Source organism: Falco peregrinus, chromosome 7, assembly GCF_023634155.1.
Source record: "Falco peregrinus isolate bFalPer1 chromosome 7, bFalPer1.pri, whole genome shotgun sequence".
NCBI lineage: Eukaryota > Metazoa > Chordata > Aves > Falconiformes > Falconidae > Falco > Falco peregrinus.
Window position 1 is genome coordinate 20,247,470 of NC_073727.1, and position 27,302 is coordinate 20,274,771.

The following is a 27,302-nucleotide window of genomic DNA, read 5'->3' on the forward strand; positions in this document are numbered from 1 at the left end:
GACGGTCAGATGTTCTTTGATAATTGGCCATGGGGGTGAATAACTACCAAAATTTTGTGTGAACATCAAATATCTGCATACATAAATCCTTAAACTAAAGCATTTTTCCTCCTGTATAGCATATAATTTAATCCATTATTACTGCCGCCTTTAAAGATTGCGTATGCCTGAAAGCAGAAAATTAAATAAATGTTTGCCATTAATACAAATTATTGTGTTTTGACAGCTTGCTAATCAATTAAAGTGAAAATGGTGCCTCACAAATAGTGCAATTGCCTTTCAAGTTTGTTTGGGTTTTTTTTTTTTAATGTGCATGAAAATTCTCCTTGTTTGGGCCTTTGAACCGTTATAAGATTTGTCCTCTGTGGTATCTTGATATTCAGAAGCATAAATAAAGCTTTATTTGGGTTCTGGTCTGTTGCAGAATGGATTTCTTAGTATAGTTACCCTATGCATAATCTTAGGAAACATTTGACTATCATGTGCTGCCTATAGATGTTACTTCCACTATGGACTGTTAACAATTAAGCTGCCAGTGAGTGATTTAGTATTGAGCAGAGTTTGACATAATGATTTGCACTTTATGCAATATTCAGGTATGGGCTGTTTCTGGGGAGCTGAGAGGACATTTTGGAGACAGAAGGGAGTCTACTCCACTCAGGTGGGTTACGCAGGAGGGTATACTCCAAATCCTACCTACAAAGAAGTCTGTTCAGGTAAGTCTTCCTCTTTGGTTTTTAAGGAGTGTGAGTGGAATGCTGTCAGATTACGGGTGACAATGAAGAGTAAAAAGAGTGACTGCAGTGATTAGAGTGATTTGATATTTAGTCAGCGTTGGTATTAGCCTTGCATACTGAACTGTAATGAAATATATGGTATGCCCCTCCCATTGTTATCTCCAAATAATTAATGAATTAATGTATGTACAGATATTCTGAGAGGAAAAGAATACCTTCAGGAAATGAATTCTTTTTCAAATATGCCAATGTGTTCTTTAGAAAAAGCATGGGGTTTGATTTTACTTTTGCCCTGTACCTGAGTATGAACAAAAATCAGAAAGCACACATTCTTTCTTTTTCTTTCCATGTAACCAAGAGGTCATATAGAGAAGTCTAGATTTCTCATTTGTGTTATTATTAATAATTCCTTAAATTTTTGTACAGTTCAGTGCACAGCATTCTATCATTTCTATATCAAACCCTTGCATTTATTTTTCATTGCACTCTTATACTAATCCTTCTACAGTACTAATAACGTGATCCAGTTTCTTTCTGTGATCTAAACCAGAGAACCACTGGCAGCCAACTGACTAATGTTGCTGTTAAAGCAAATTCCTGCTTTCCTATACTCCTTGGTGGGGAACACCTTGGAGGTTTTCTTTTCGTTTTGTTTTCTTGCTAACGCTTTTTATGCCAAATGCTGAAGTTGATGCACTGTTGTAACTGACAGTAGGTCACAGGGATTTAATAAAAAGGGTGTAAAAAGTTCAGTGGCACAAACAATGGACACTTTAGCAACGGTGCAGAAGTGTAGTAAGACATCCAAAAAACCAGAAACCATCTGGAAATAGTAAAAAATGTGGAAAGAGGTGTTTTAAGGTGGTGTAGGGTAGAACAGGATAGACTATTTCAGTTGGAAGGGACCTACAAGGATCATCTAGTTCAACTACCTGACCATTTCAGGGCTGACCAAGAGTTCAAGTGTTTTATTAAGGGCATTGTCCAAATGCCTGTATTTTATAGACAATACTGTACTAATTGAAAATTGCCTTATACGTGCTAAAACCCCCATATAGATTAGGGATAATTTCTATTGGGAACATGCAGCAGTAGGCATGCTCCTGAGTGCAGATGTTCAGTGTATATAAATGTAAGCTATAGAACAAAAATAAAAGGATAACATGCCTTTAGCATTAACTGATGGATAGATACCCAGAACTCCTGCATCGCATGGCAATGAGAAGCATCATCTATGGCAGGATCAGTGATGCCTGTCTTGTTTATCCAAATTATTCATTACTTCTGAATACTCTGCAGTCTTGTATTTTGTACTTTCATCATTTGCCTGCATTATCTGTAAGTTTTATATGCATATATGGTCCAAAAGCTATCTGGTAATTATTGTCCACTCTGTTTAATGGCCTGGGTATTAAATAATTAGATTATTTACGTAGGATAGGGATGTGCAGCACAACTTCTCTTTCCCAACAGAGTCACAGCTCCTGTACACTGAGGGTTGTTATGATGGACTGTTGAGTGGTTCCCCTAAGATACTGAGTGCTGGCTGTTGGCCAAGGGGAGATACAATCAGAGGAAAAGATGGTGTAGCCAGGAAAGTAGAAAAAATGTACCATCCTTTCAATTCTGTGCAGTATAAGCTACTTTTATATTTCAGAATAGCTCCATAGTATTGTGAGCTTTGCATTTGATTGAGATAAAAAAGCTTTTTGTAGCTACTTTATGTGCTGTATTTTATTAATAGTGAAAAAAAATGGTAATTAAATAATAAGAATGCTGGAATAAAGAAATGGGAAAAATCTTTGAAGTCTATTTTCGGATAGTTTTTTTAGTTAGATTTGTAGTGCAAAAACACAGCTGAGGTTATTTTTCTAGTGCTTGTTTTTATACGCATTTGCATTATAGATGTTTATATGCCTCCAGATGCTGGACACTGGAGGATTTTTTTGCTCAGAGATATCCAGAAGCATAAGCACATATTTCATAGCCTTGTCTGTGTGAACATAAATGGGATACGTATGTGCTGCATGCTTCTGTTCCTAGCTGTGTAGCTGAGCTGAGTTGGAGAATTTACTGATTTCTACATGCTATGGTTTTTCTACTTAGCTTCCTCTAGCCCTGTATTATTCTGATCTTACTCTGATTATTATTTTTTTTGGCAGGTATTATTTTATCTTTAAACTTACTTTTGGGAAGTGTCTTTAAAGAGAGTTCCCAGTACCTCTGCATAGATATTGCTGTCTGACTGCTTCTAATTGCCATAGTTTTCACTAGGAAGAACAATTCTTTTGAAATAATAGACTTCACTTATGCACTGTGTGATTGCCACTTGCTTTTTCCTCTGTTCTGGCAGGATCATATCTATGGTAAACATTTAACAGTGATGTCCTCTAAATCTAGCTCTCGAAAGGACATCAGAGCCATCTAAACAGTCCAGCAAGTCTTTGAGCTTTGCTTTCAGCCCATGCTGAACTGTGCAGGAGAGTTATTTTAACCCAACACTTTTCTGGCACTCTACTCAGAAGAAAACAAGCAAAAGTTCTTTGGAGGAAACATTTAACACTTCTTCTAAAAGCACATTGTCAGCTAGGCCTCAGGCAAAATGGTGTGGATTTACTCTTTTCTCCATGCTAAGGTCACTCAAAACACATCAGACGATGGTGTTTTTTTGATTCGGTTGCCTAAATGTAGGATTTCATGCCATTTGAGATGTCTGGGAATATGCCACGTGCCACGCTATAGTCACATCTGGCAGTTTTTCGTGGATGACCCAGCTGCCCTTGGACATCTCCAAAGTAACTGGATGCTTATATGTGAACAACTAATTAAAATCTAAGGTATCTATATGTACATTTACTATCCATGATTCTATTGGAGCTAAAGACACAGGCCATGCACTGTTAATTTATGTGCATATGCACTGCCTACATCTCATGGAGGCAGGGGAACGTGTGGCTGCTGAGGCATAAGATTTTCCAATCTCTTGTTCTTGGAGATTCTTGGATGCGTGCGCTGTTTTTGATCAGGTATCGATCATCTGATCCATACACATTATATATCATAGAACATAAAAATGTAGAATGGTTTGGGTTGGAAGGGACTTTTAAAGATCATCTGGTTCCACCCTCCCCCTGCTGTGGGCAAGGATGTCTTTCACTAGATCGAGTTCCTCAAAGCCTCCAACCTGACCTTGAATACTTTCAGTGCCACGACATCCACAAATTTTCTGGGCGACCTGTTCCAGTTTCTGACCACCCTGACTGTAAAAAATTTCTTCCTTATATCTAATCTAAATCTACCCTCTTTCAGTGTAAAACCATTACCACTTCTTCTGTCACTACAGACCTTGGTAAAAAGTCCTTCTTCATCTTTCTAATGAGCCACTCTGTAGATTGAGGAGCCGTGGTAAGGTCTGCCCAGCACCTTCTCTTCTCCAGATTGAACAGCAACTCTCTCAACCTTTCTTTGTAGGAGAGGTAGTCCAGTCTTTTGACCATTTTGGTGGCCCTCCTCTGGACTGGCTCAGACAGGCCCATGTCTCTCTTGTGCTGCAGACCCCAGAGCTGGATGCAGCACTCCAGGTGGGGTCTCACAAGAGTAAAGTAGAGGCAGAGAATGGTGTCCCTCAGCCTGCTGGCCACGCTTGGTTTTCTGCAGCCCAGGATACAGCTGGCTATCTATCTGGACTGCAAGCATACATTGCTTGCTCATGTCTAGTTTTCCATCTGCCAGTATCTCCAAGTCCTTCCCTGCAGGGCTGCTCTCAATCCATTTATCGCTCGGTCTGTATCGATACTGTTGACTGCCTTGACCCAGGTGCAGGACCTCACGCTTGGCCTTGGTGAACTTCATGAGGTTCATGTTGACCCACTTCTCAAGCCTGTCAGGGTCCCTCTGGGTGGTGCCCCTTCCCTCAAGCATACCAGCTGCACACTCAGCTCGTATTACCCGCAGACTTGATGAGGGTGTGCTCAATCCCACTGTCTGTGTCATTAATAAAGATACTGAACAGTCCTGGTGCCCATACAGAGCCCTGAGGGGCACCACTTGTTCCTGGTCTCTGTTTGCTCACTGAGCTGTGACTGCATCTCTTTGGGTGCAGCCATGCAGTCCCTTCCTCACCCATTGAACAGCCCATCCATCAAACCAATCTCTGTCCAGTTTAGAGATGAGGATGTTGTGTGGGACCGTGCCAAAGGCCTTATAGAAGCGAGAGACATCTTTTGCTCTTCCCTTACCCGCCCCCACAGTCATTTCATGATGGAAGGCCACCAGATTAGTCAGATGAGTTATCCATCAGCTTTCTGCTTGGAAAGCTGATCTTCCTTGCACTGCAAGACATAAAGTTCCTGCTTGCTGATGTACCAGCAGCCAAAAGGGACAAGAGTATGTTCTGTGTACACTGGCTTATAGAGCCCACAAAGGATTTTGTCTTCTTGTGTATTTAGGATGTTCCATAGTGATCTTAAATAATTCTTTGTTTGGAGACCTCTGAGGACGACATTTCCTTAAATACAACTGATCTTACTGTATTGAGGAATTACTGAGATGGAGACTTGGACCACATTGATTGCAATTTAATATTCCGCTTCACTCTTTATACTATGTTTGTTAGTTCTGAGTAAGCATCTTCTATAGAAAACAAGAAAGTGATGTTTCTTTTCTTCATGCTTTTAGTTGATTTTCTAGAAAGGAAGTGTTGTGTTGCTTCAAGTGAACACAGGCCTGTTTTCCACACCCGCAGTGTTGCAGTCTTCTGCCATCATCTTCATTGGATGGACTTCACCGGGAAGCAGAAGTGATCTGCAGCCCTCGTACTAAGCTGTGTGAGGGGACACCATTTCTCTTACAGCACCCAGGTGATGGCTGTCCTGTTACAACACTCTGTTGGTACCCCAGGAAAACTCGAGCTTCTAAGGGCAAGCCTCCAGCCTTCTACGCTTTGAACAGCAGCATGATTCACATCTCCACTGGGGCATGGGGAAAGTCACGATTCTGCTTGAAGGGGTTAGATTGGTGTTACCCCGATCAGATGTGGGACAGGTCATTTGAAGATTCTCCTATCAGTTGGTGCGGTATTGCCCTGTTGAATTGATGTTTAGGAGATAACTGAGTTACTTTGAAGCTTATGAATACAGTGCTGGAAAATTAGTTTTACATTTTATGGTGACAACCATATAGATGAAAACCTGAAAAGGCGTTCTGGAGTGCGTGAAGGATTTTGAGCTATTTTCAGTGCTTTAGTCTAATACATAAATACACCATTTTTGGCCAGCATTAGACAACCCAGGATGTTCATTCAGTATGAAAAATCTTTTCATATTTTGCTTACAGATGTTCAGAACAATTCTGTTTATCTGTATATTCATAAGCTTTTTGAAATCTGCATAGCTCAAGTGGCACTGAAATCAGAAGGGAAAAACTCTGCTGTTGTTATTCATAAACTGGTTATATACAATTACCATATAAAATATGCAGCTAACGATGATTTTCTTAAAAACAGGGCAGTTTCTAGGCTTATGGTTCAAGCTGTTAGCATCTAAGCAGGTAATTTTATTTTGTTTTGAATTTTTTTCTTTGCTTACCTTCCATGACTGTAATGTAAGCAAAATAGATGAATATCCCTGTTTATTATCCAGTATTAGTTAGCGGGCTTAGTGAACACAGCCGTATATTTAGTTAGTTAAACCACTTTGTAATCTAGTCAATTCTCAGTACCTTTCTGAAGCGCAGTCTCTTGTACACAAATCACAATTCTTACTAATTAACAATGCAATATAAAACTATGCTACATGGACTTCGTTTCTGCTTCAAGTTGCGTAAAACACTAGATTGTGAAGTTTTTTCACATTTCCTGTGCAGCAAACCCACATTTTTCTGAGGGATAGTGTTGTGTCTTGCATACCAATTAGTCTTCTGACTGATTCTTATATGTAGTAGTTCCAGTTCTTAAGAAGTCCAGGCTTCCAGAGCTCACCTGGAAGACTTCTAAATAACTGATGGAAGAGAGTGGAGAAAGGCAAAATAAATTTCTTGCTCTGTTACCTCCTATCCCTTTGGTCAGTTGATGATTTACAAAGTTAATTCCATCTCTACTTCATCTTAGTTACACTTGAAAGAGCGGGCGAGGCGACCAGTGAAGCCCACAGCAGGTTGGTGGTTGGCATGTCTGTGCTTTGAGCATGGAGATGCATGCAGGGGGGTTGGCTCCGTGACCTGGGGCTTATTTGACGTGCCCCTGCATAAACAGCGTGATCATGAACACCAACAACAGCAAATCTGACTAGCATTTTTCATGAGTTATTAATAGCAGTGTAGACAAAATGTAATATGGGAGAATATTTCTTCAATCTCAGATTTCCCATTCCACACAAAATACAGATGAATGTCCTGTGACAAGCGACCGGTATGTTGAGAACAGTGCCTTATATTACTTGAAAAGCCCTTCATTTAGACATCGCAACACTATTTCAGAGTGGGTCTGACTCTCCAAAATGTTTAATTGTATAATTAAACTACAAATATTCCTTTCCCTTTCTGTAGCTTATAAAGGGATCTGAAGGTTTTCACGAACAGAAACTAAGTCCACAAGATTAAAGTTCCCAAGCAGTAATGAGAATGGCTCAGAACATTTTCTTTTATTATTAAACCGCTGTCAAGAGAATAGATTCCTGTTGTGCCTTTGTCTGTTCTTTTTTTTTCTTGTAAGAACAGGATATAGGAATTTTAATGACTTATAGATTCTGTGAAGAATATCAGTGTTCACCGTGCCCTTGATCTGTACAACGTGCCTTGATACGATTGGCCAATTGCTCCACTTCTCCCTTTTTTTTCACCTGGTCCACCTGTAAAGAAGGAAGGAAAGGTCATCCAATCAAAGTACAAAATACTGTATTGATCAAAGTTAATGTCATGTACTGTGGATATTAGTGTTTTGTATATTTTTTGTAGCAATTGAAGAACAAGGTTTTGTAGAAAATATATAATTTTCATTAACTAGGCCACAGTTAGAGTAAGTTGTGTCTGTAATCGTGAGACTGTAGTCCTAGGATCCTCCTAGATGTGCAGACAAAACCTTGATATAACCCTAAAACCTATAATTTGTCCTCGATGCAATTGGAAAGTCATGAAATAAAATGGATGTACCGATTTTACTTCAAAAAAAATCATTTGGACAGGTGATAGCAGGTGCTGCTGCAACACAACAAGAATTATAACAGATGCAGTTACCTGCTATATTGCAGTTCTACCTAGAAAATTTTCTACGTTGACATTACTGACATGTTGTTTTTCAACAGAAGAGCTTCTTATTGACCAAGAAAACTTCATTACACCTTAGCATAGTAGGATATAGGAATGTATTCTGTAGATTCATAATTTTTTTTAAAAAAAAGGAGAATAAATATTTTTACCAACCATTGCCTGAAAAACAAAAAACTCCCTGTCTGCAAGGGATGGCAGCTTCTCTGCTAAGGGGTTCTGCCACGTCTTTAATCAAGGTTAAGTTTATGTTTCCATTTCAGAAATTGACTTCTCAGGGTTAATATCTTGGCCTATTCAGGCTTTAAGAAATCCAGCTTATTATTTAGATACCTGATTGTGCCTTGTGGCAAATTTGAAATCCTAATAGCCTCACTGCTGTCCTCTGTTCCTTTTATCTATTTATCTCAGCATTGCCCATAATCACAGGCTTAGGTTGTAGTAGCAGTATAAATACTAAATATATTATTTATTATTAACAACTTTATTTGAATTGTATTCCACTGAGATGTCTTGTTTCCATCTTTTTTATCTCCTGTTTTTATTAAAGATATATATAAGAGGGAAATGTGATAGCCCCAGAGGCTGAAAGAGCCATTATGACACAAGTCAAAGACAAAATCTTCTGACCTGGAGCCTACACTAAGTTCCCAAAGGACTTTCACTTTCAGAAGAGACTCTGTGCAGGATTAGGCTGTGATGTTCACTATGTCACTGTGCCTGATAACAGAAGATGCAGCAGGAAGCTGCGTCTCATGTCAGGCATGGGAACGTGATGTATTTGTGAAAAAGATTCTATTACCAAGGGGTTCACTGTTGTTATGGCTAGTGGGGGGGGTGTTAATTTTTTTGTTTGTTTTTTTTTTTAATTTTTTTTTTGTTTGGATATGGAGGTGCTTGAAAAGAAAAAAATACCCAACAACAAGGCCAGTCTACTCAGTCTACCAAATTGTCCTCCCAAAATTAGCAATTACTGCAGGTGGTAACGTCATTGAGGTCACTTGTGGCTATTCCTGTCCATAAGACATAAGAACTATTCTTGGTATGCAATATTTGAAGTATCTTGCACAAACTGATATTGCAAGTCAAAAGAGGAAAACAACAAGCAAAAGAATGTCATGAGGAACAGAGATCAGAGATGGAAGAAACCAGGGAGAAGCTACAGCTATTGGGGGAACATTGCTCTGGAAGTAAAGTAGATAGTAGGTCAAATTTGAGTTTTCTCATTTATTGTGGTGTGTTTTGTTATTTTGTTGCTCTTACTGCTTATTCCTCCAGATGAAATCTTTATTGTTTTAGTGACACATGACTGAAATGCTGTGGGGCTAATATGGATATTTCTGAGAATACATTTTTCCTGAAATTAGGAGAGTACTGAAATTACTGTGTGTAAACATAACCCACTTTGGCTTACTGCTTTTATGGAGCAGGTTCCTATGCCGACATATAAAAGTTTGTAAACTGAGGACTGCCTCACCAAAATGATTAAGATTTTGCATGATTCTACAAGTGACCTCCATAGTTTCCATGTCTTGGATGAATGATGAAAATATCTAATTACAAGAGTTTAACTTTCTTCTTTTTGGTGAGCTCTGCCCAAGGCAGCTATTGTGTTTCAGTTTATAGTAAGCAAAATTATGATAGTCAAGTTCTCCTGTGTCTGACATTTTCAGCCTCACATATGTTTCTCTAGGTGAGGAGAATGTGGTACATGAGTAGGACAAGAATTTGGTCCGGTGAAAGGAGAGTCAGAGCCTTTGGGGTCCTTGTGGCTGTACTGCACTGTAGCAAGTTTCTGCATGTGACGTGAAGTAACAGCAGAGTGAAGGACACTTTGAGAAGGATTTTTGGAAAGCCAGAACTCAAGGGAGTTCACACAATTGCTCACGGATTTGCTGTGGGCTAGGCCTTGAGTACATCCATTGTAGCTGTATTCTTTTTAGAAGAGACAAAAATCTCTCAAATGCTTTGCTGCACTAAAAAAGGCAGAGATCGTAGAGCTAGGATAGGCTGTACATTATGATCAAGTCACAATTTGGGTGTAAGAGAAGTAATGGGATGTCATCTGCAAATTTCTGTTTGAAGTGTCAAAACCTGTTGCTAGGTAGGCTCCATCACTTTGTGTTTGGATGCTGTTGGGTTGGATGCCCTAAGTATTGCTTTAATCACAGTAGTAAGCTATGAAGCCCAAGCTTCTTAGACTATTAACCAGTTTTCATTTGAATACCCAAAGTGATAGAAAATCTGCCGTTTCCCTCGGTAGGAAACATCCCCACAGTAACAGGGTGCAACAGCCCTCATAACTGACTTGTAGAAGGAATCAGCTCTATCTGTTTAATGCTGCAGCAGAGGACTTTACCACCAGAGCCAAAGGCATAATCCACAAGCCACACAAGATACTTCTGACAAAAGATAACTGAGGTACATTTAATACATGGGCTCCTTCTGCTAAGTTTGTTCATCAACTTCAAGATCCTTTTACAGAAATTGTGTCATCTCGTGTGGGATCCATCAGTTCCTACAGCACGGGCAAACAGGGTGGTTCACTGTACTCGATCCCAGGATCTGAGATTTGTTTAATGAAATGTGTTAGCCATAGCTTTTTATTTAAGCTATCTTGCTGGAAATTTCTGGGATATACAGTCTTAAAAAGGAAGAAAATAAAGGGGAACTAGTCGACTAGTTGAAATATAACTGCTGTGTTGTTTCGCACCAAGGGTGCGTTTAACATAACCATCTAGTTTAGTGAAAGTCAGCATGAGTTCTGTCTTCATATACCTCACAGTTGCCAGGTATTAGTGATTTAGTGTTTAAAAATCACTGATGACCTTTTCCATATTAATTTGTTTATCCATTTCTTTTATATGATTTCATTTCTGGTCTTCAGAAATATGAGGAGAAATTGTGGTTTCATTAACTCTAGCACTGAACTGGTGCAGGAAGTTTTTTGAAAGACAACTTGCTGTAGTTAAATGATATTTTGCTAAAGGTTCTTCCGCAGCAGCTAGGTATCAATAAGTCTGGGAACGAAGTATTTATTCTGAGGCATAAGTAAAAAGAGCTTCATTTGCTTTGCTGACACTCCGCCTTAATAATGAGTATTCCATAGTGACTTGCTGTATCTCTGTACTGTCAGCAGAGCTCAGAGCCACAGGAAAGCTGAGAACAAGATAATGGGAAAAACCAAACAGTAGATCCGTCATAGGAGATTTTTTTTTCTTTCTTTCTTTTTCTTTTGAACGGTTACTGCTGCGAAACACTTCTGTAGTACATCTTTTGAGGCTTTCACTTTGGCACCAGGAAGATTTTCCTTCATGGTTGTATGTCAGATGGCATCAGCCTCCCTGGCCTCATGCACGATGCTACTGGCAGGAGGTGTTTTTTCTTACCCCATAGTTATAACAGTTGCTGTGGTTCATCTACACTGGACTCACATTGTATGTGAACTGTCACCACCAAAAGTATTAAGAGCATATCTCATTTCCACATCAATGAGATCTCTTCAGCCTGTTGATATGGACAAAGTGTCCAGTCTGAGATTTCTGGCCTTGAACTGTACTTCAAAAGGAGGAGAAGCTGCCTGCCTCAGATAGAGTCCACTTGGAGCTGCAGACACTCTTAAAAAAATCAGCAGGGTAAAGTCTCCTGAAAGAACGCTTCCTCTTTGGCTTCTAAAGAATCTTCTGTGTTACCAGCACAAGTGACATCCCTAGAAGGGTCGTCGTGGCTACGCACAGGCTGTATCTCTAGCAGTAAACTGAACAGGGCACAGATTTGAGTGTGGGTATGCGATGAGTTGTACCACTGATTGCTTTGGTAGTCCCTGACATGGTCGTAGCCAGGCCAGTAGCCTATCCTGGACAATTCCTAGGTACAGCTGATGGTTAATATGGTACGGATGCGCAAACCCAGTATGTGGTGTGGATGCACAAACCCTGTCTGAAGGATCAAAAATTCAGTTGCAAGGTGAGTTCTGTTGTGAATTTGGGCATGCAGCCTAGGCCTGTTGTAGTTACTAGTGGATATTTTGCACTGAGGAACTCGGTGGACTCTTTTGAACTCTTGTTTTTGATCTTTGTTGAGGTGTATTGTCTGTACTGACATTCACAACCAGCCCTTTAAACCAGGTGGATCCTAGGAGTGCTCTGGCTGGGAAGATGCAAGATGGAATTACCAGCTTTGCCTCCTTGCCTCTGCATGTGGTTCGTGCCTGAAGACATTTCTGTACCTATTACTGAGCGCAAAAATATATCGTGGCAGTGCTTGCATACACATGTGCTCGCAGTGCTAGCACACAGATCAAATCTGCCTGGGAAAAAAACCAACCCCGACATGTGGCTAACCTTATTTTTTGTCTGCTAGCTCCCCACTTGGTTTTATCCAGTGTTTATTCAGTGAAGCGATTCAATTAGAAACTATTTTTATTTTCTTTCCAAGGAGTGAAAAATGTTAATTGTAGCTGAAATGCCTTCAAGTGATTCTGTTCTAATGTCACATTTCCATAAAGTCTATACGGTTTGCTTTCTGCTAAAATAATACAGAAGAATAGAACAAAAATACTAAAAAAGTGTCGCTAATGTTTTGAATGCTAGACTTGGCATGGGCTATTACCTGGCCTGGTAAAGCACAGCAGAAAAATAGGGAAGGTCCTTTCCTCCGAAAGCGCACCGTGTTAAGACTACGAGAAAAGAGAACAGATTGCTGCAGACAGCTGGAGAAATCAAAAGAAACTATAAAAGAATTTTAATTAATATGATAAGCCATCATCTCAGTGTACTAGTACGTACGTGCCGCTGCCTGTTTCTGAGCAGAAAGTGAGTGAATGGGAAGCAGTTTCAGTGACACAGTCCTTGGGTTCCCAGGCTGTTCCTGGGTTTTAAACTGGAGCATGGTGCAGACTGTGGTCGTCCTTCTTCTCAGGAATCTTGTCAGCCATGGAGCACGCCTGTTCCCGGGGTCTAGAGCGTTTGGTAGCACCCACTGTAGCGCCACAGGGGCAGGTACGGAGAAGAGGGCTTCTGTCACCAGAAGCGTGAGGTCTGCTGGCTGAGCCTGCATGGTGTCCTGGTGAGGATGTGCCTTTGGCTGTTGTTAGGCCGTAGCATCCCAATCTGAAGAAGTCAAAGGAACGAGCATACCCTTCATGGGTGATACACATTTGTGTTCAGGGGATGGTTGGTCTGCCCGCGTTCAGGTCAGAAACTTCTCAGGGACAACAAGATGGAGATGGCAGGAATCCGTCAGTGCAGGCAGGAGGCTGCTGGGGGCAGGGAGTAGTTATGCACATTGGGCAAGTCACGGTGCTCTGGGGAGTTGTTTGGGGAGAAAGGCTTCATGGCCTGTGGGCATTGTTGAGCTTTTCATGGTGCTGTCATAACACTTCTGCCTCCCCTGTTGTGCCTGCTTTCGGCTTCTGTCCTTCTAGAGGTGGAGGAAATGGAGATCCTCCAGGTACTCACAGAGACTCCTGAGTTTGACCAGTGCTGGGCTCCCCAGTTCCAGAGAGACTGGGAGCTGCTGGGGAGGGGCCAGCGGAGGTGACCAAGCTGATGAGGGGCTGGAGCATCTCCCTGGTGAGGAAAGGCTGCGGGAGCTGGGGCTGTTCAGCCTGGGCAGGAGAAGGCTGAGAGGGGACCTGAGCGATGCGCACAGGTACCTTAAGGGCCAGTGTCAGGGGGCCGGGGCCGGGCTCTTGTCAGCGGTGCCCAGCGACAGGACAAGGGGCAACGGGCACAAACTGCAGCACAGGGAGCTCCGTGGGGAGAGCAGGAAAAACTTCTTTCCCTTGAGGGTGCCGGAGCACGGGGACAGGCTGCCCAGAGAGGCTGTGCAGTCTCCTTCTCTGGGGACGTCCAGAGCCCGCCTGGATGTGATCCTGCGCAGCTGCTGTAGGAGAGCCTGCTTGAGCAGGGTGGGCTCCAGGGGTCCCTCCAACCCCAACCGTTCTGTGATGCTGAGATTCTGTGATATCCATTCATCACATTGGTACAGGGAACTGTAGCAATTGTTTTACCTTGCTTCTCTACAAGCAGAGTAACCATTGTGTTCAGCCCAGGAGCCAGCTAAACAGCAGAAAAGTGCATTGAGGCTAAAACATGCATTACAGCTGGCAGCTTGACTAAGATGCATCTTCTTAATTATAAAGGTTAGAAGAGATTACAAAATTAGGTAAAATTTGACATCACTGCAAAGGTTTAGATTAGGATTTGTTTATTTTTCTAAAATATGTTCACTGTAGCCATGAGTTATCCACCTTGATGATATGAAAGAATACTTTCTTCCTCAAAAGGAGGCTGGTTTAAGGGAGGCTCTACGCCCGTGTTGTTAAGGAGGTCATAATTTTTTCTGGCCATAACTTTTCTTCATTTATCATGGAAAGGTGACAGGTACTATGTACTAAACGGAAAGTTTGCAGTATCATCAACTACCATGATTACACATTGTTTACTTCTTTTTTTCCCTCCCCTCTCTCTCTCTTTTTTCCCCTTTTCATTTTGGTGTTATAATTATAGTGGTTTAGATTTTCTGGAAAGGATACAGGGTTTAATCATGTCATTATGTGTGCTGAATGCTGTAGAGATTCTTTGTTCCAACTCAGTTGGAACACCATTATAATACCCTTATCATCTATTAAGAAAGTAATGAATTGGGCCAAATTGGTCCTAAACATAATTCTGCTGAGGTAGTGGTGTTACATCAGGAAGAAATTTGTCTCAGTCTGTTAATACGATGGTGAGAGGGAAAAGTGGTTACCGGGTAGCAAACAAGTGTTGGAAAAAGAAGTTCCACTCGTTGTTTAGGCCTTGGTTGGGCAATGTTTTGAAGCTACAAAGCATTGCAAGAGCACAAAATATTGTTATTTTTTTCTGAATGGACAGTGTATGGTGAGGAAAATGGTCAGGATTCTGTATCATTCTTCTCCTTTCAGTTTTTGGCAGCACACTTTTCTTCAGCAGAACTGACTCCAAATCATTGGTAGGTGTAGATGGGACCATTATTTTTCACCGCTTCATTTATTTTGTTTTAACAAATGGCTTCATTTTATTTCTTGCCTCATTCCTCTCTGTTCAGGGACAGTTTAGCTCTTCTGCAGGTGTTCAAAGCTGTTCAAAGACAGGAGTAACGTGTAACAAGTTCTCCACGCACAATGCAATCTCCCAGTCTGCCTTTGTAATCCATTCAGAAGTCTTAAAGTGAAACTCAAATTAAATGAAAAAATATAGACTGGGATCTGGTGTCCTTAGTCTGTGGGCTGAATTTAGGCACCTAGCTTGAAAGTATGAATTGCATGAATTAAGTAGGTCAGATTTTGGATGGGGCAGGGACCTCTTCCTGCTTCTTCTGAAGCTGGACCAGCATGTGATCTGATCCAGAATGGAAATGCAGTAGGTACAGAAGCAAACAAAATGAGATTCTTGCACAGGAAAAAGCAGAGGTCCCAGATTTGGCTTCCAACAGTGTATCAGGCATGACACTGTTATAAAGCTTATAAAAAAGATGTTAACGATGACAATAGGCTCCAAGACCTTGCCCTTCTTTCCCTGTTTCTCCTCACTGCCCCAGATTGCCTTAATTAGTAGAAGGAAATAAGCTTCCCAAATGGCTCTATGGTATCCAAAGAAGAGCAACAGGGCCAGGAGAGGGTCTGGAGCGCAAGTCCTATGAGGAGCGACTGATGGAACTGGGGGGGTCAGCCTGGAGAAAAGGAGGTGCACAGGGGGACCTGATCGCTCCCTACAGCTGCCTGGGAGGGGGCTGCATCCTGGGGGGTCGGTCTCTGCTCCCAGGTCACAAGTGACAGGACAAGAGGAAATGGCCTCAGGTTTTGTCAGGGAGGTTTAGATCAGAGATTAGGAAAAATGTCTTCACCAAACGGGTGGTCAAGCATGGCACAGGCTGCCCAGGGAGGTGGGGGAGTCACCACCCCTGGAGGGATTTAAAAGGTGTGTAGATGTGGTCCTTAGGGCCGTGGGTTAGTGGTGGGCTTGGCAGCGCTGGGTTAACAATTGGGCTTGATGATCTTAATGATCTTTTCCAACCTAAATGATTCTGTGATTCTATAATCTTTCATTTGTGGCTACACAGTGGCTTTATCAGAACGTAACGAATGTGCTTCCCCAGCATATCCTGTAGCCTGGTAGTTGGGATGCTCTCAAGAGATGCTTGTCTCTTATTTTGAGAGGGGTTTGGGATCTGGACATCAAGCTTCCTGAGCAGGTGTTTGAACCGAAGGCTATCACACGAAAGGTGGGCAGTAGTTTGGTACCAGCTCCCACTGTTTCAGATCAAATTAACTGGGAAGAGCAAAATATTCTTCCTGGTCTTTCCCAGAGATTTGCATGCTCTGAACCTAACTGAAATCTCTAGTGATTAGCAGTATCTTTTATATGGCAGTGGGGATTTAAAGAACTTTGCATAATAAAGAGAATTATTTCTAAAGCCTGCTTGAAGGATGACTGTTTCAGGCAGCTGTGGAAAATAAAATAATTAATTAAAAAAAGGACAAAATTTGCAGCAAAACTGCATTTGTTGCTAGTGCTCTTGTAATAGGCAGTTTTGATCTTCTGCTAAAGGTGCAGAAATAGTGTCACAACAGATACAGCAGGTGAATTCTGCAGACCAACCGAGTATAAAGCCAAGTGGATTACTGTATATTCATCTGTTTACTGCCTTCGATTCTTCTCTTAATTCCTTTATTTTCAACATGATAATTAACTTTTCTCCATGCAGACTCATTGTTACCATGAAATAGAATTTGTCTACACATGATAGACTTGTATAACGTGTGAGGGCACAATTCATCACAACAATTGAGCTATGAGCAGGGATATCAGTTTCTTTTTGCCTCCTTTATTCTCAGCTTTCTGTGTTTGAATTGTTAAACAGGAGCTCTGCTGCACTGTCAAAGAGTATCTTACACAAGCTGTTGCCATAGTGTTGCACCTAGATATGAATTCTTTTTATACCACTGGAATGACAAGTGATAATTTATTTGTACTTAGGCCTATTTAATAGCTCTTAATTAGAAGAAAGGCCCAGAGTTTGAGGAACAACTTAGCTCTTAGAACTACTGCTCCCATAGTATCTGATAAAGGTCAGATAAAACTTTTTCAGATAACTTTTTTCAAAACCTGTGAATCAGAGAATGGTTTGGGTTGGAAGGGACCTTGAAGACCACCTAGTTCCACCCCCCCGCCATGGGCAGGGACACCATGTGAGAAAATAACTCCATCTTTTCTCACCTTTTCAAAGAATCCCCAAACTACCACTGTAGTTGTCACACCAGCAACACAGCCTCCCTTTCCTCTTTTGAAACCCCTCCAAGCAATGAAGCTTCTCCCTGAATGCAGTAGCGGAAGATCTTCCCATTTAATTACACTTGCACTGAAAACGGGTACCAGCAGTTTCTCTCCTGCAGCACCTCGGTGTCTTGGTTGGTGTGTGCTTTGTTCCCTTTTGTTGCTCTTGCCTGTCACATCCCTCAGGAGTGGTTTTAATGCCGGACTTTGCCTGGCAGCTCTTTGGAGCAGAACGTATTGCAAAATGAAGGAGGAGCACCTCAGCTGGGCTGTTACCTTGAGACTCAGCTGATTTCTTTCTATTCCTGGCTCCAAGGCTGACTTGGATGACCTTCAGCTCTTCCTGCCTATTGTCCTCATTTATAAAAAAGGAGATATATCATCTCACCTTATAAAGCGCTTTGAAATCCACAGCTATGTGGATTTTTCTGGTAGTGAGTGTTGGGGGAAAGGATAGGTAACAAAGGGAAATCTAAAGTCTTTTTTTATCTCCTGTAGGCATAGAGAATTTCAACTGGTGTATTTAGGTATTTATATATCTACATTGTTTCATTCAGCTGAAAATAAACTATGTATCTGAACATTTTACATTAAACATAATTTTTAATCACCATTGCAAAATTCTGATTCCTTTCTAGTCCTGTAGGATGCAGAAGTAGATACTGTAGGGTGTCATATACAATCTTCTTGGGACACTTTATAATTGTCCAGATTTTACAACATGTGATAATATGTGCTATGTGTGATGTCTGCCCCCCCAAACCTGCGCTGTATATTTCATGAAAACGTTACATTTCATTGAAATTTTCAGACAGAGATTTTTACAGTTCTGCAGAATGTGACTTGGCAGCTTCATTCGTACTTGCATATATTACGGAAATACACTAAATTGGTTGGAGTTGCTGTTTTCATTTATAATGAAGTTGCTGACAAAAAGATCTGCCCCTAAAACTTTTGTGATTTTGACATCTTAAAGATAACAAAAATTTACTGGCAAAGGTAATACTTTTTTTTGTTCCCCAGTGGATAGACTGTACCCTGTTGTCTCCTTTATTTGAAGACCACCTATGAAGATTGAGTTTTAAAAAATCTTTCTCCTGAAGAAATGTTCTATAAAAAACTAATTCTCCTATGAAGGTTTTTATTCCCCCCGAAGTATTTAAAACACTTTTTCTGTATCTCCTTAATTGAATGCAGCAGCATTTCAGTGCTACAAGCCAAGGTAAATCTTATCTCATTGTAAAACTACTACCTTGACACAACCAAAATAATAATAATAAAAAAAAACCTTGGGGAAAAGAAAATCCCGAAGCCCGAAATGACTGCTTATGCAAGGATAGTGTTAGTGGTTGTGCCATTCCCTTTTTAAATAATTCCTCTGTAATTGGTAACCCAATGTAATGGGTAAGTGAACATATTTCACAGCAGCAGCTGTTGGATGTTCAATGACTGGAAAATACAGTGATGGTTAAGTGTATGGAGTACTCATCCCATCACTAAGAGTAAGTTAATCATATACAATTCACTGAACAGTAGAGTTGCATTTGCAGAGCAGTGGGCTGCCTTTTAATTGTTGTAGGTCTTTTTCAGTATCTTGCAGTATCTTTTGTCTCAGCTGTAGCAGTTTTAGTTGCATCCCTAAAACTGTCAGTCTTCCTTATTTTTGCAAGGGCCTAACAATTCCTCCTTCACAATGTAGCATAAATTGGACCAGATGCTGCATCAATAGAACAGTCTGCCCATCTCAGAGGCATTAAGCCCAAAATTATTTAGAAAATTGAAGCCTTTAACATACTCTGGATTAATGTGATTAAGTAGAGCTTGCTTTAATTCATAGCCATCTATTCCTTTATTAATAGCCATTTCATCAACAGGAGCAGCACATATGGGTACAAGATGACTGAAAGTTAAATTGATTGCTGTAAGCCTGTAAGAAAAGCATTTAATGTTTCAATAATAACTGATGCAAGACTTCACTGTGGGGCATTTTAGATAGATTTAGCCCAGTTTATAGACACAGTATTTATTAACATCTTTTAATTTTTAATATAAGCTTGCTAAATGAGAGTCTTTTTTATTATTTTTAATCCCTTCTTTAAGTCTGCATCTGATATATAAGATCAGTGCATTTATAAAGGGAGAGTCTCTCATGTGAATGATAACAGCTGGTCTAGGGCATAGTGGAGTCAGGACTTGTGTCAGGCTGAGGAAAAGATAAAGTCTAAGAGGTTAATTTTATGTGAGTGTATATACCCATGCATCCTCCAACGACACACATTTCTGATCCTATAATCATTATAGCTACTGGAAGAGTATGTGCTAGCTCTGGTATGGCTGATGGTACAGGGAATCCATCACTCACACGCCGGAGCTCCGTTTTTGGGGAGGGTTCAGGTGGTCCTTATTTCCCGACTCTGTAATTACATATGTGAGAATGTGTACATATACACGTGTGTAGGGAGAGGAGAGAGACACTGACACTATGACCCAGTGCCATGGAGAAGGCCATTCCAACAATTTACAGTTGAAGAGATCTATTCCCGGTACCTGGCAATGTTCCCTGGTGTTGTTTAATTTGCTAGTATAGCCATAGTCTTAAATTCTGCTAAAAGTAATTACAGTGCCCAAATTTCTTTGCATGTTCAAACTGCACTGCCTCATCCAGAATAAATTTAAAGTGGAGAACGAAGAGAGCTAGCTATAATCCATTGCCATAATTGTTGTCAAGGTGTAGAATCAGAGAAATGCTGGTTGGAAGGGCCATGCGGAATTCTTCACTCCAAACTTAACTGAAGCAGACCATCCTCCACACTCGGTCAGGTCATCAGTCACTTTGTCTAGGTAAGTCAGGAAAATCTCCCAAGGATGGAGGTTACAGAAGCGCACAGGGTAGTGTGCTCTGCCGCAGCACTGTCCTGCTGGTGACAAACATTCTCCTCATGTCCAATTTGAACCTTCCAGGTTGCAGCTTATGGCCGTTGCCACTTGCTATACTATCACTGCTGAAGAAAGATGGCTTTGTTTACATCTTTGCTGTAAGTTCCCATAAAATATTTTAGGTTGGAATTAGCTTTCCCTTTGACAGACTCAGCTGCCTGCAGGCCATGCGTGGAGGCCCCTCGACATCTCGGTAGCTTTCTGTGGACCTGCTTCGTTTCTCAACACCCTTGAACTGGCCAACAATCTGTCCACCTTTGCGCAGAAAAAAAAAACCCAAAATGCAAACGTCAGTGTCATCTTGTGTGTAATGACAGTTTTATGCAGTTGGTCATTAAAGGGACCACCAAATAACCACACCTTCAGGCTGTGGCACGCCTCTGCAGTTCAGCCCTGTTCGCACACCGCAGCTCAGGTGGCAGCAGTACCCTGTGCCATAGGCAAGCAGCAGGCAGCGGGAAGGTGCAGTCAATGTACAAGGCCTTGGCAGTGGCAGAATTCACTAAATACTCTTAGCTGATCCCAGGGGAAGGCAATGCGCTTTCCTGCAGATAAAGTGAGAGGTGAAGAGGGAAGAGCAGGATGCATTAATTGTCCGTGTTTTACGGAGGAGTATCTGCTCCCAGTCCTTCATCTCCAGTGTGGACCACACAAGCCAGGTGCAGAGTACAGGGCCATCATGTCCTCACTGCAGGGGAGTCTGTGCTTCAGTGGAAGGCAAAAATGGAAGAAAGACAGAGAATACCTCCGGCTAGTTACATAGAGGGACGTGGGGGATATTACTTCTGTGCAGTTGAAGCTCCAAATTGTGCGAGTTGACTATAGTAATTGTTTTAATGAGAGCTGCAAACTGTTACGGGTGCTGAGTGTTACAATAGTGATGTTCTCAGTAAGGCTTGTGAAGGAAAGGAATGATGGACAAAGCCACATGTTCATGGGTTCTGGTGCTGTGGGTGATCACCATGAGCATCCCTGCTGGCCTCCTGCATCTGCAGACCATAGAACTTAGCACAGAAGCTTGGATTAAATATATCTTAAGAAGATAAATAATGTCAAGCATTCATCCCTCAAAGTTAAGAAAGTGCATTTTTATTATAGGTTGAATTTACGTAACCTCAGCTGTTAGCCACAGGATCTTCCTGGGCCTCTTTCTCTTAGCAAGGCTGGAGCTTATCTCAGTATGAGGAAAAAACATCTCCGGTGTCTGTGAGGAAGAAATTTGTGCCCCTCATTTTGCCAGATTTGATGTTATTAAATTCAAATAGATCTCACAGTAGTAGGTTCTGTACAATAAACATAAATGTGAGCACAATGATTCACATTATTTGAATATATTGCTTCCTTGAGTTTTATTTTGTTTTTTAGTAGATTAACAATTACTTTTTTCTTCTCATTATCTTCCAAGTACTTTTGGGCATCCAAATTGGGCTTTTTGGATGAATTAATGTCAAGGAATACTGGTTCCGCTTGAATTAAAATCCTTTCGTTGCTTTTCTTAAATGCTCCCATTTAAATGGGCATTTTAGAAAGGATACAACTGACTTGTAATTTAAAACTCCTGATTTGTGAGTGGTTGAATAGAAATAATGGGTAGTCAAATACATGAATGTTCATTAGATTTAAGCAGGAGGTAAACGCTTTCACTGGTCTGAATTGAAGTATAACATCTATATTTTAGCAAAAACATTTTTTATTGTGCGTAAGTAGCAGTATAAACAGGACACTGTTTACTGCAGTCAATTTAAATTAATTTTATCAGTGGCTGAAATAAAGGTTGCTCTTACTGGCCTATTACAGCATAATTAATCATGGGTAATAATTCATTTTACGTGACTTCTTGAGGTTAAGCATTGGGACAGCCATTCATTAAAATTGGGGTGAAAATTAATAATGTCTAAAAGGTTTGCCACAAAAAAAAGTGAAATATCTGTAAAGATTTATTAAAGGCTAATGATTGATCTACTCGCCTTTATTTTTTAAACGGATCTCAAATATGGGTCATGCAGCTGTAGAAATATATTCCTGGTGTGTGATCTGTTTCCAGTGGTTAATGGTCTTTGTGAAACCTATGACACTATGTAGCATATTTTTCATGGTGTCCTTATGAAGATGCTTGTCATCCCTAAGTGGGGCTTTATGCTCAGGCTGAGATTCTAGCCATGAAGGATTCCACTTAACGTAATCAGAAATGAGATATTCTAACATGTTCGTGTAGCCCCAGATGATGCCAGCCATAGAACAAGCCACTGCTTCTCATTGCAGGAACAAGCCACTGCTTCTCATTGCAGGGACCTTCACGAGGATGGTGGGGCTGAAGGAGCTGTTAATTCTTTCTAGCAGTTCCAACGGGTAGCAGGGCCGTCTCTCATTCTGTATTTTTACAGCACCTTGCACAGTGAGGTGGCAGCTACCTTTTGTCATACAATGTCCAGGTATTATAATAACAAAATAAGGCAGGAAAGGCAGGAGTTACTATTTCCTAGCAGAAAGACAACCCGTTGCTCTATGGACCACTCAGCAGGGTCCCCAGGAGGAGCTGTGGTTGCAAGAGAACCCTTGCTAGTGTCGCTGGGTTTATCTTCAAGATTCAAGAAAATAAAAGGTTTTCCTCAGTGTGCCTCAGCACCAGCTACTGTTAATGGAGAACAATTTATGGTTCCCTTGGGGTGGATGAAGAGGTGCCTTGAACCAGCTGAGGGGTATTGCCCCAACAGCTGATGACTGACTTAGTCTTCACGGTGTCCTGGCTACCAGGCTGTAGGCTATGACATCATTAGTCAAAATGCTTTGTGGTGTCAAAGGCTGGACCAGGTACAAGAGCTGTATCGTTTCTGCTCATCAGAGGGATTCTTTGGGAGGCAGGGAATACAGGTGCATAGCTTAGACTGCAGCCACATTTCCAGAGGCTGGGCTGTTTTCAGTGAGCTCTCTGCAGTGTCCTGGCATTCTTTGCCAGTTCAGTCTTTGTGCTCAAACTCAGCTGATTATCGTAGTTTTAAGTTTTTTAAAATATCCTTTTTAATCAGACAGCCAAATAACTTTTTCACCTTTTCTTATTTGAAGTCCCCTTTCTTGCTCTTCACGGGCACTCGTACCGCACACCAAACTGTACATCTCTGATTTACCTGTCTCTGACCTTACTGCGATTTTTAATATTTATTATACTGGGCAAATTTTTAGCCCCCTCCCTCAATACTCTTTCAGGAGTATCACTTTAAGAAGGGCAATAGCTATAGTTTATATTTAAAAGAAATAGTAGGATTTCAAAAGCTCTTAAAGGGAAGGTTTTGCCAAGGCACTGTAAATGAAATAATGAAATACAATTTTAATGCTTTTAACATGAAGATTTTTTTCCTGGTACTTAAGGGACATCTCTGCAGGCCCCCTGTCATATCTTTAGTCTGCTTTCCTTTTGGAACGTGCTCCATTTTGTCGCTGGGCCCAGTCACTGGTCTTTTATCGTGCTACACGCAGTGTTTACTTACTTTTCCCCCAACATTATCATAGCTGTGTTCTAGATATATAAATTATCAAAAATCTGTCTTTAAGCTCTTACACACTTACATAGTTTGTTTCTTTTAAAGACTGTCACAAAAAATAGGTTGCTTGGGCATTTTTAGAACTTTCTAGAATTCTTTTCTTAGTTTTGGTGGACCAAGAAATGTTTGTCTAGTATAAATTAATTCTGAATTTTCATCCTAGTTCTCTTCTTGCTGGAAGCCCTTTGAATGTCTGTCATTGTGAGTTCTCTGCTCTGGTGCTGCCTCGATGTCTGTGAGAGGTCCCTGGTGAAACCAGGTTGCTTGTACTACGCTCAGCATATTTGGTTTTGGGAAATCGTGGGGGAACTAATGATCCCAATCATATTTATGTGTATTATATAAGTGTCAGGTTATTTTAATAAAAATTAGATATAAAAAAGAAGCTTTCAGAGGACAAATATAGAAAACTTCTCCTTTTTTCTGCATTCTAGCCTACAGTTCTCAGGTATTGATACGTATGGTTTTCTTATAAGCACGGTGTTGGTGTCCAAATTCAGAAAGAGTGAGAACTGGCATATTTCAGAAATCTAACCTTGTCTTCAGAGATCTCCTCAGAGCAGTAACCTCTTACTGAAATCTCTCTAGAGAGGAAGGGATAAAACTACCGTGTAAGGGCCCTTTCTGAGGAAAGGCTTTGCTCGTTGTCCAGGAGCCAGGTTGCAGAGTGATTGTGCCTCACCTGTCTGTAAGGAGGGTTGTGCCCAAAGCCTCCCAATGAGGGGCATGCCCGTCATTCTGTGCACCTGTCTGCAGTGAGGGGCATGCCCACAGCCACCCACAGCTCTAGTATCGAGGAAGAAGAGACCTCCTTGGAAGAGCTTGGAGGAAGTAAACAGTTGGGTGGAGTGTGAACTGGCTGCAAAGGTGCTTTGCTGCATGGAGGCACATGCCAGGTGAAACAGAACAAGGTCTTAGAATACAAAGATTAGTCAGTATGAGTTTGGTACAATGGTCTGGGTGATGCTCTGTTTGTGTTGAGAAAGGAGTGTACTCTGAATGATTAGAAAAGATAAGGTGGGCACCTGAAGGAGATAACGAGACCATTAAGTCAGGAAATCATTGAACAAAGAAAATTGAAAGGTCTACTCCACCTAGATCCCACCTATTGTGAATGGAATGATTAGGTGTCAAAATCAAATGAGTATGTATGTAAAGATGTTGTGTAACCTCTCATGGAAACTGTATAAAATACCTAACTTTTCACTGAAAACTTCGGAGCTAGTTTGTCTGGTGCGGATCGGCTAGCTCCCCAACGTTGCATGAAATAAATACCTTTTCTGCTTAAAGACAAAATTCATCTCTGAGCAGTTACTCTGTGCTGTTTTGGCATAACGGGGCAGAACTTAGGTGGATAAGTGATTGTATATAACCAGCACTTACGTGTGCAGTGGGGGATCTCACCTGGGGTCTGTGCCTTCATCTGCCGCAGTACAGTTTTTGTTATTCTAATATCTATTCTTTTCCACTAGAATAGCTTACTCTCATTTCTTTTTTTATATTCCAGATTATTTAATATTTCCCAACACCTTACACTGAGCTTGCTATAAGTGGATGTCCTTAGGTATTATATTTATCTCCATTTGTCCCTCTGCGAAGTTGTTCTCAATGCATGGCATATTCTTCATTTCTATTATTCTTTGTCTTCCTTTATGCCCGTTTATTTAAGGAAATTCTGTGTGTTGCATAACTGTAGTACAGAGGCTTTGCGGCTAAAAGCTGTGAACTTTTAAGCAAAAAAGTCAATCATAATTTCTGCTGAATTGACATTAGAAAAAATATTCCCATTCTAGATTGAAGCTGGGTTTCAGTAATGAGTCCAGGCATTTTATATGTATGTTTATCACTTTTTCATCTGTGCTTTTTCTGTACCAGAGCAGAGCCTCCATACTGCTTTGGTTTGGGGTATTACAGCCATTTTTGAGAACAGATCTCCCCTTAAGACTTTTCTGGAGATTGGGTCTTTGTAGCCTCTTACTTCTGCACCTACTTGCAGTTGTCCTGGAACATCATCCCCTTTCCGACCAAAAGGGAATTCTTGGGTTTCATTTGCCTTCTCAGGAACAAGCCCCAGCTGAAGCAAACAAGCAAAGCTTTATCTGAGACGTCTGTGCTCAGGCTATTGAACACTTTTACTCTTTGACTTTCTTAAACACAAGTGCTTTTTAGGGGGCTTTTTAATTTCCCTTTTCTTTACTTTTTTTTTTTTTTTTTTTTTTTTTTTTTTGTTTTGGTTTGGTTTGTTTTGTTTTGGTTTTTTTTTTGTTTTTTTTTTTTTTTTTTGCTTTAGGAGCTACAAGCATAAATATTCAGGCAGACCGAAAAGCAATTGAGAAATAATTGTCTCAGCTTTCTAATCATTTGTGATCGTGTGATTTAGTGGGGTTTTAGCTTCTTGCACTCACCTAAGAGTCTGTGCTATAGAATGGGCTCTGGAAAATGGCTCTCAAGCCATTCTTTGCTCTCTGCCATCAGCCACCTCTTCCTGGCAGGTGCAGTGGTCATAAGGTTCCTGCTCTTCACAGACTTGTCCTTTTTTTCTCCATCTCTCAGAGCTTTGTGAGGATTGTATTAACATTTGGTTTATTTGTTACCCTTCAAGGAAGATCACTGTGTTCCAACCCTCTTCCCGCATTTTGCAGTCATCTTCCCATTGGAAGCTGTTTCTATCATGGCCCTGTGTTGTTTTTGGCAAGTGAAGGATGTGACACAAGCCCTGAAGTCGTTGCCCAAGCTCACACCCGTGGCACCAGTAACCGCAGGAGCGTTGTTACAGTTCAGTTAGGGAGCAGTGGTTATGCCCAGTTCCATTTCTGGAACGCTCATGATCTGCCACCTCATGTCTGGAGACACCTTCACATCTCCCATGTGCAAAATCCCGAGGGAGGCATTAGGGTCCTTGCTCGAGATGACATAGCAGATCTGACATGGACCAGAACTTAGCCGGAGGGCTGCAGTTTGTGCCTGTGGATTTTACAATAAAATAAATAGAGATTAAAGGAATGGTTCAGTTGCTTAAAGGGACAGGCATTTAGATGCTGTATCTGAGACACCCAGGGGTCTGGTGCATTGTCGCTGGGTGTGCAGGAGATCTGCCACCTTCTGGAGCAGGAACTAAAGTCCAGACAATTTCTTCCAAACTGTCTCAAATAAACTACATGCCCTCGTGGCACAACTGAGTTACTGTCTTGATTTAATGCAGCTGAAGATAGCATCTCATATATTGCGCTTGTTAGAAAAGATTACTTTTTTTAAATGGTAGGTAGTATAGCCATACTATTAACTTTTGAAATTCTTACCTCAAGTCAAAATTGCATCGCCATAATATATATTCCACACATCAGGTCACAGCTGAGTTTTTTATTATCTAAGCATGACAATATTGTTTCTCTCAGTTCCAGACTAAATATTTATATTAGATAAGTAAAAGAACAGAAATGCTGTCAGCCCAGGGCTTGTAGTATTTAGAGAAATTATGTTGCATATACAGAAAATTAATTATGAAGATCAGAATTTAATAGTGAGTTATG

General features: G+C 41.0%; 1 protein-coding gene across 2 annotated transcripts in view; it reads left to right on the top strand.

The window, feature by feature from the left end:
• The window catches only part of MSRA (methionine sulfoxide reductase A), a 293,020-nt gene that overhangs the window by 140,617 nt on the left and 125,101 nt on the right, over window positions 1-27,302 (top strand). Inside the window, exon 3 of one of the 2 annotated variants that reach the window (XM_055811301.1) lies at window positions 597-716. The exons of the other annotated variant lie outside the window; for it this stretch is intronic. Coding sequence (XP_055667276.1) covers window positions 597-716 — 120 coding nt within the window. The remainder of the gene's footprint in view (window positions 1-596; window positions 717-27,302) is intronic. 2 annotated transcript variants of the gene reach the window in all.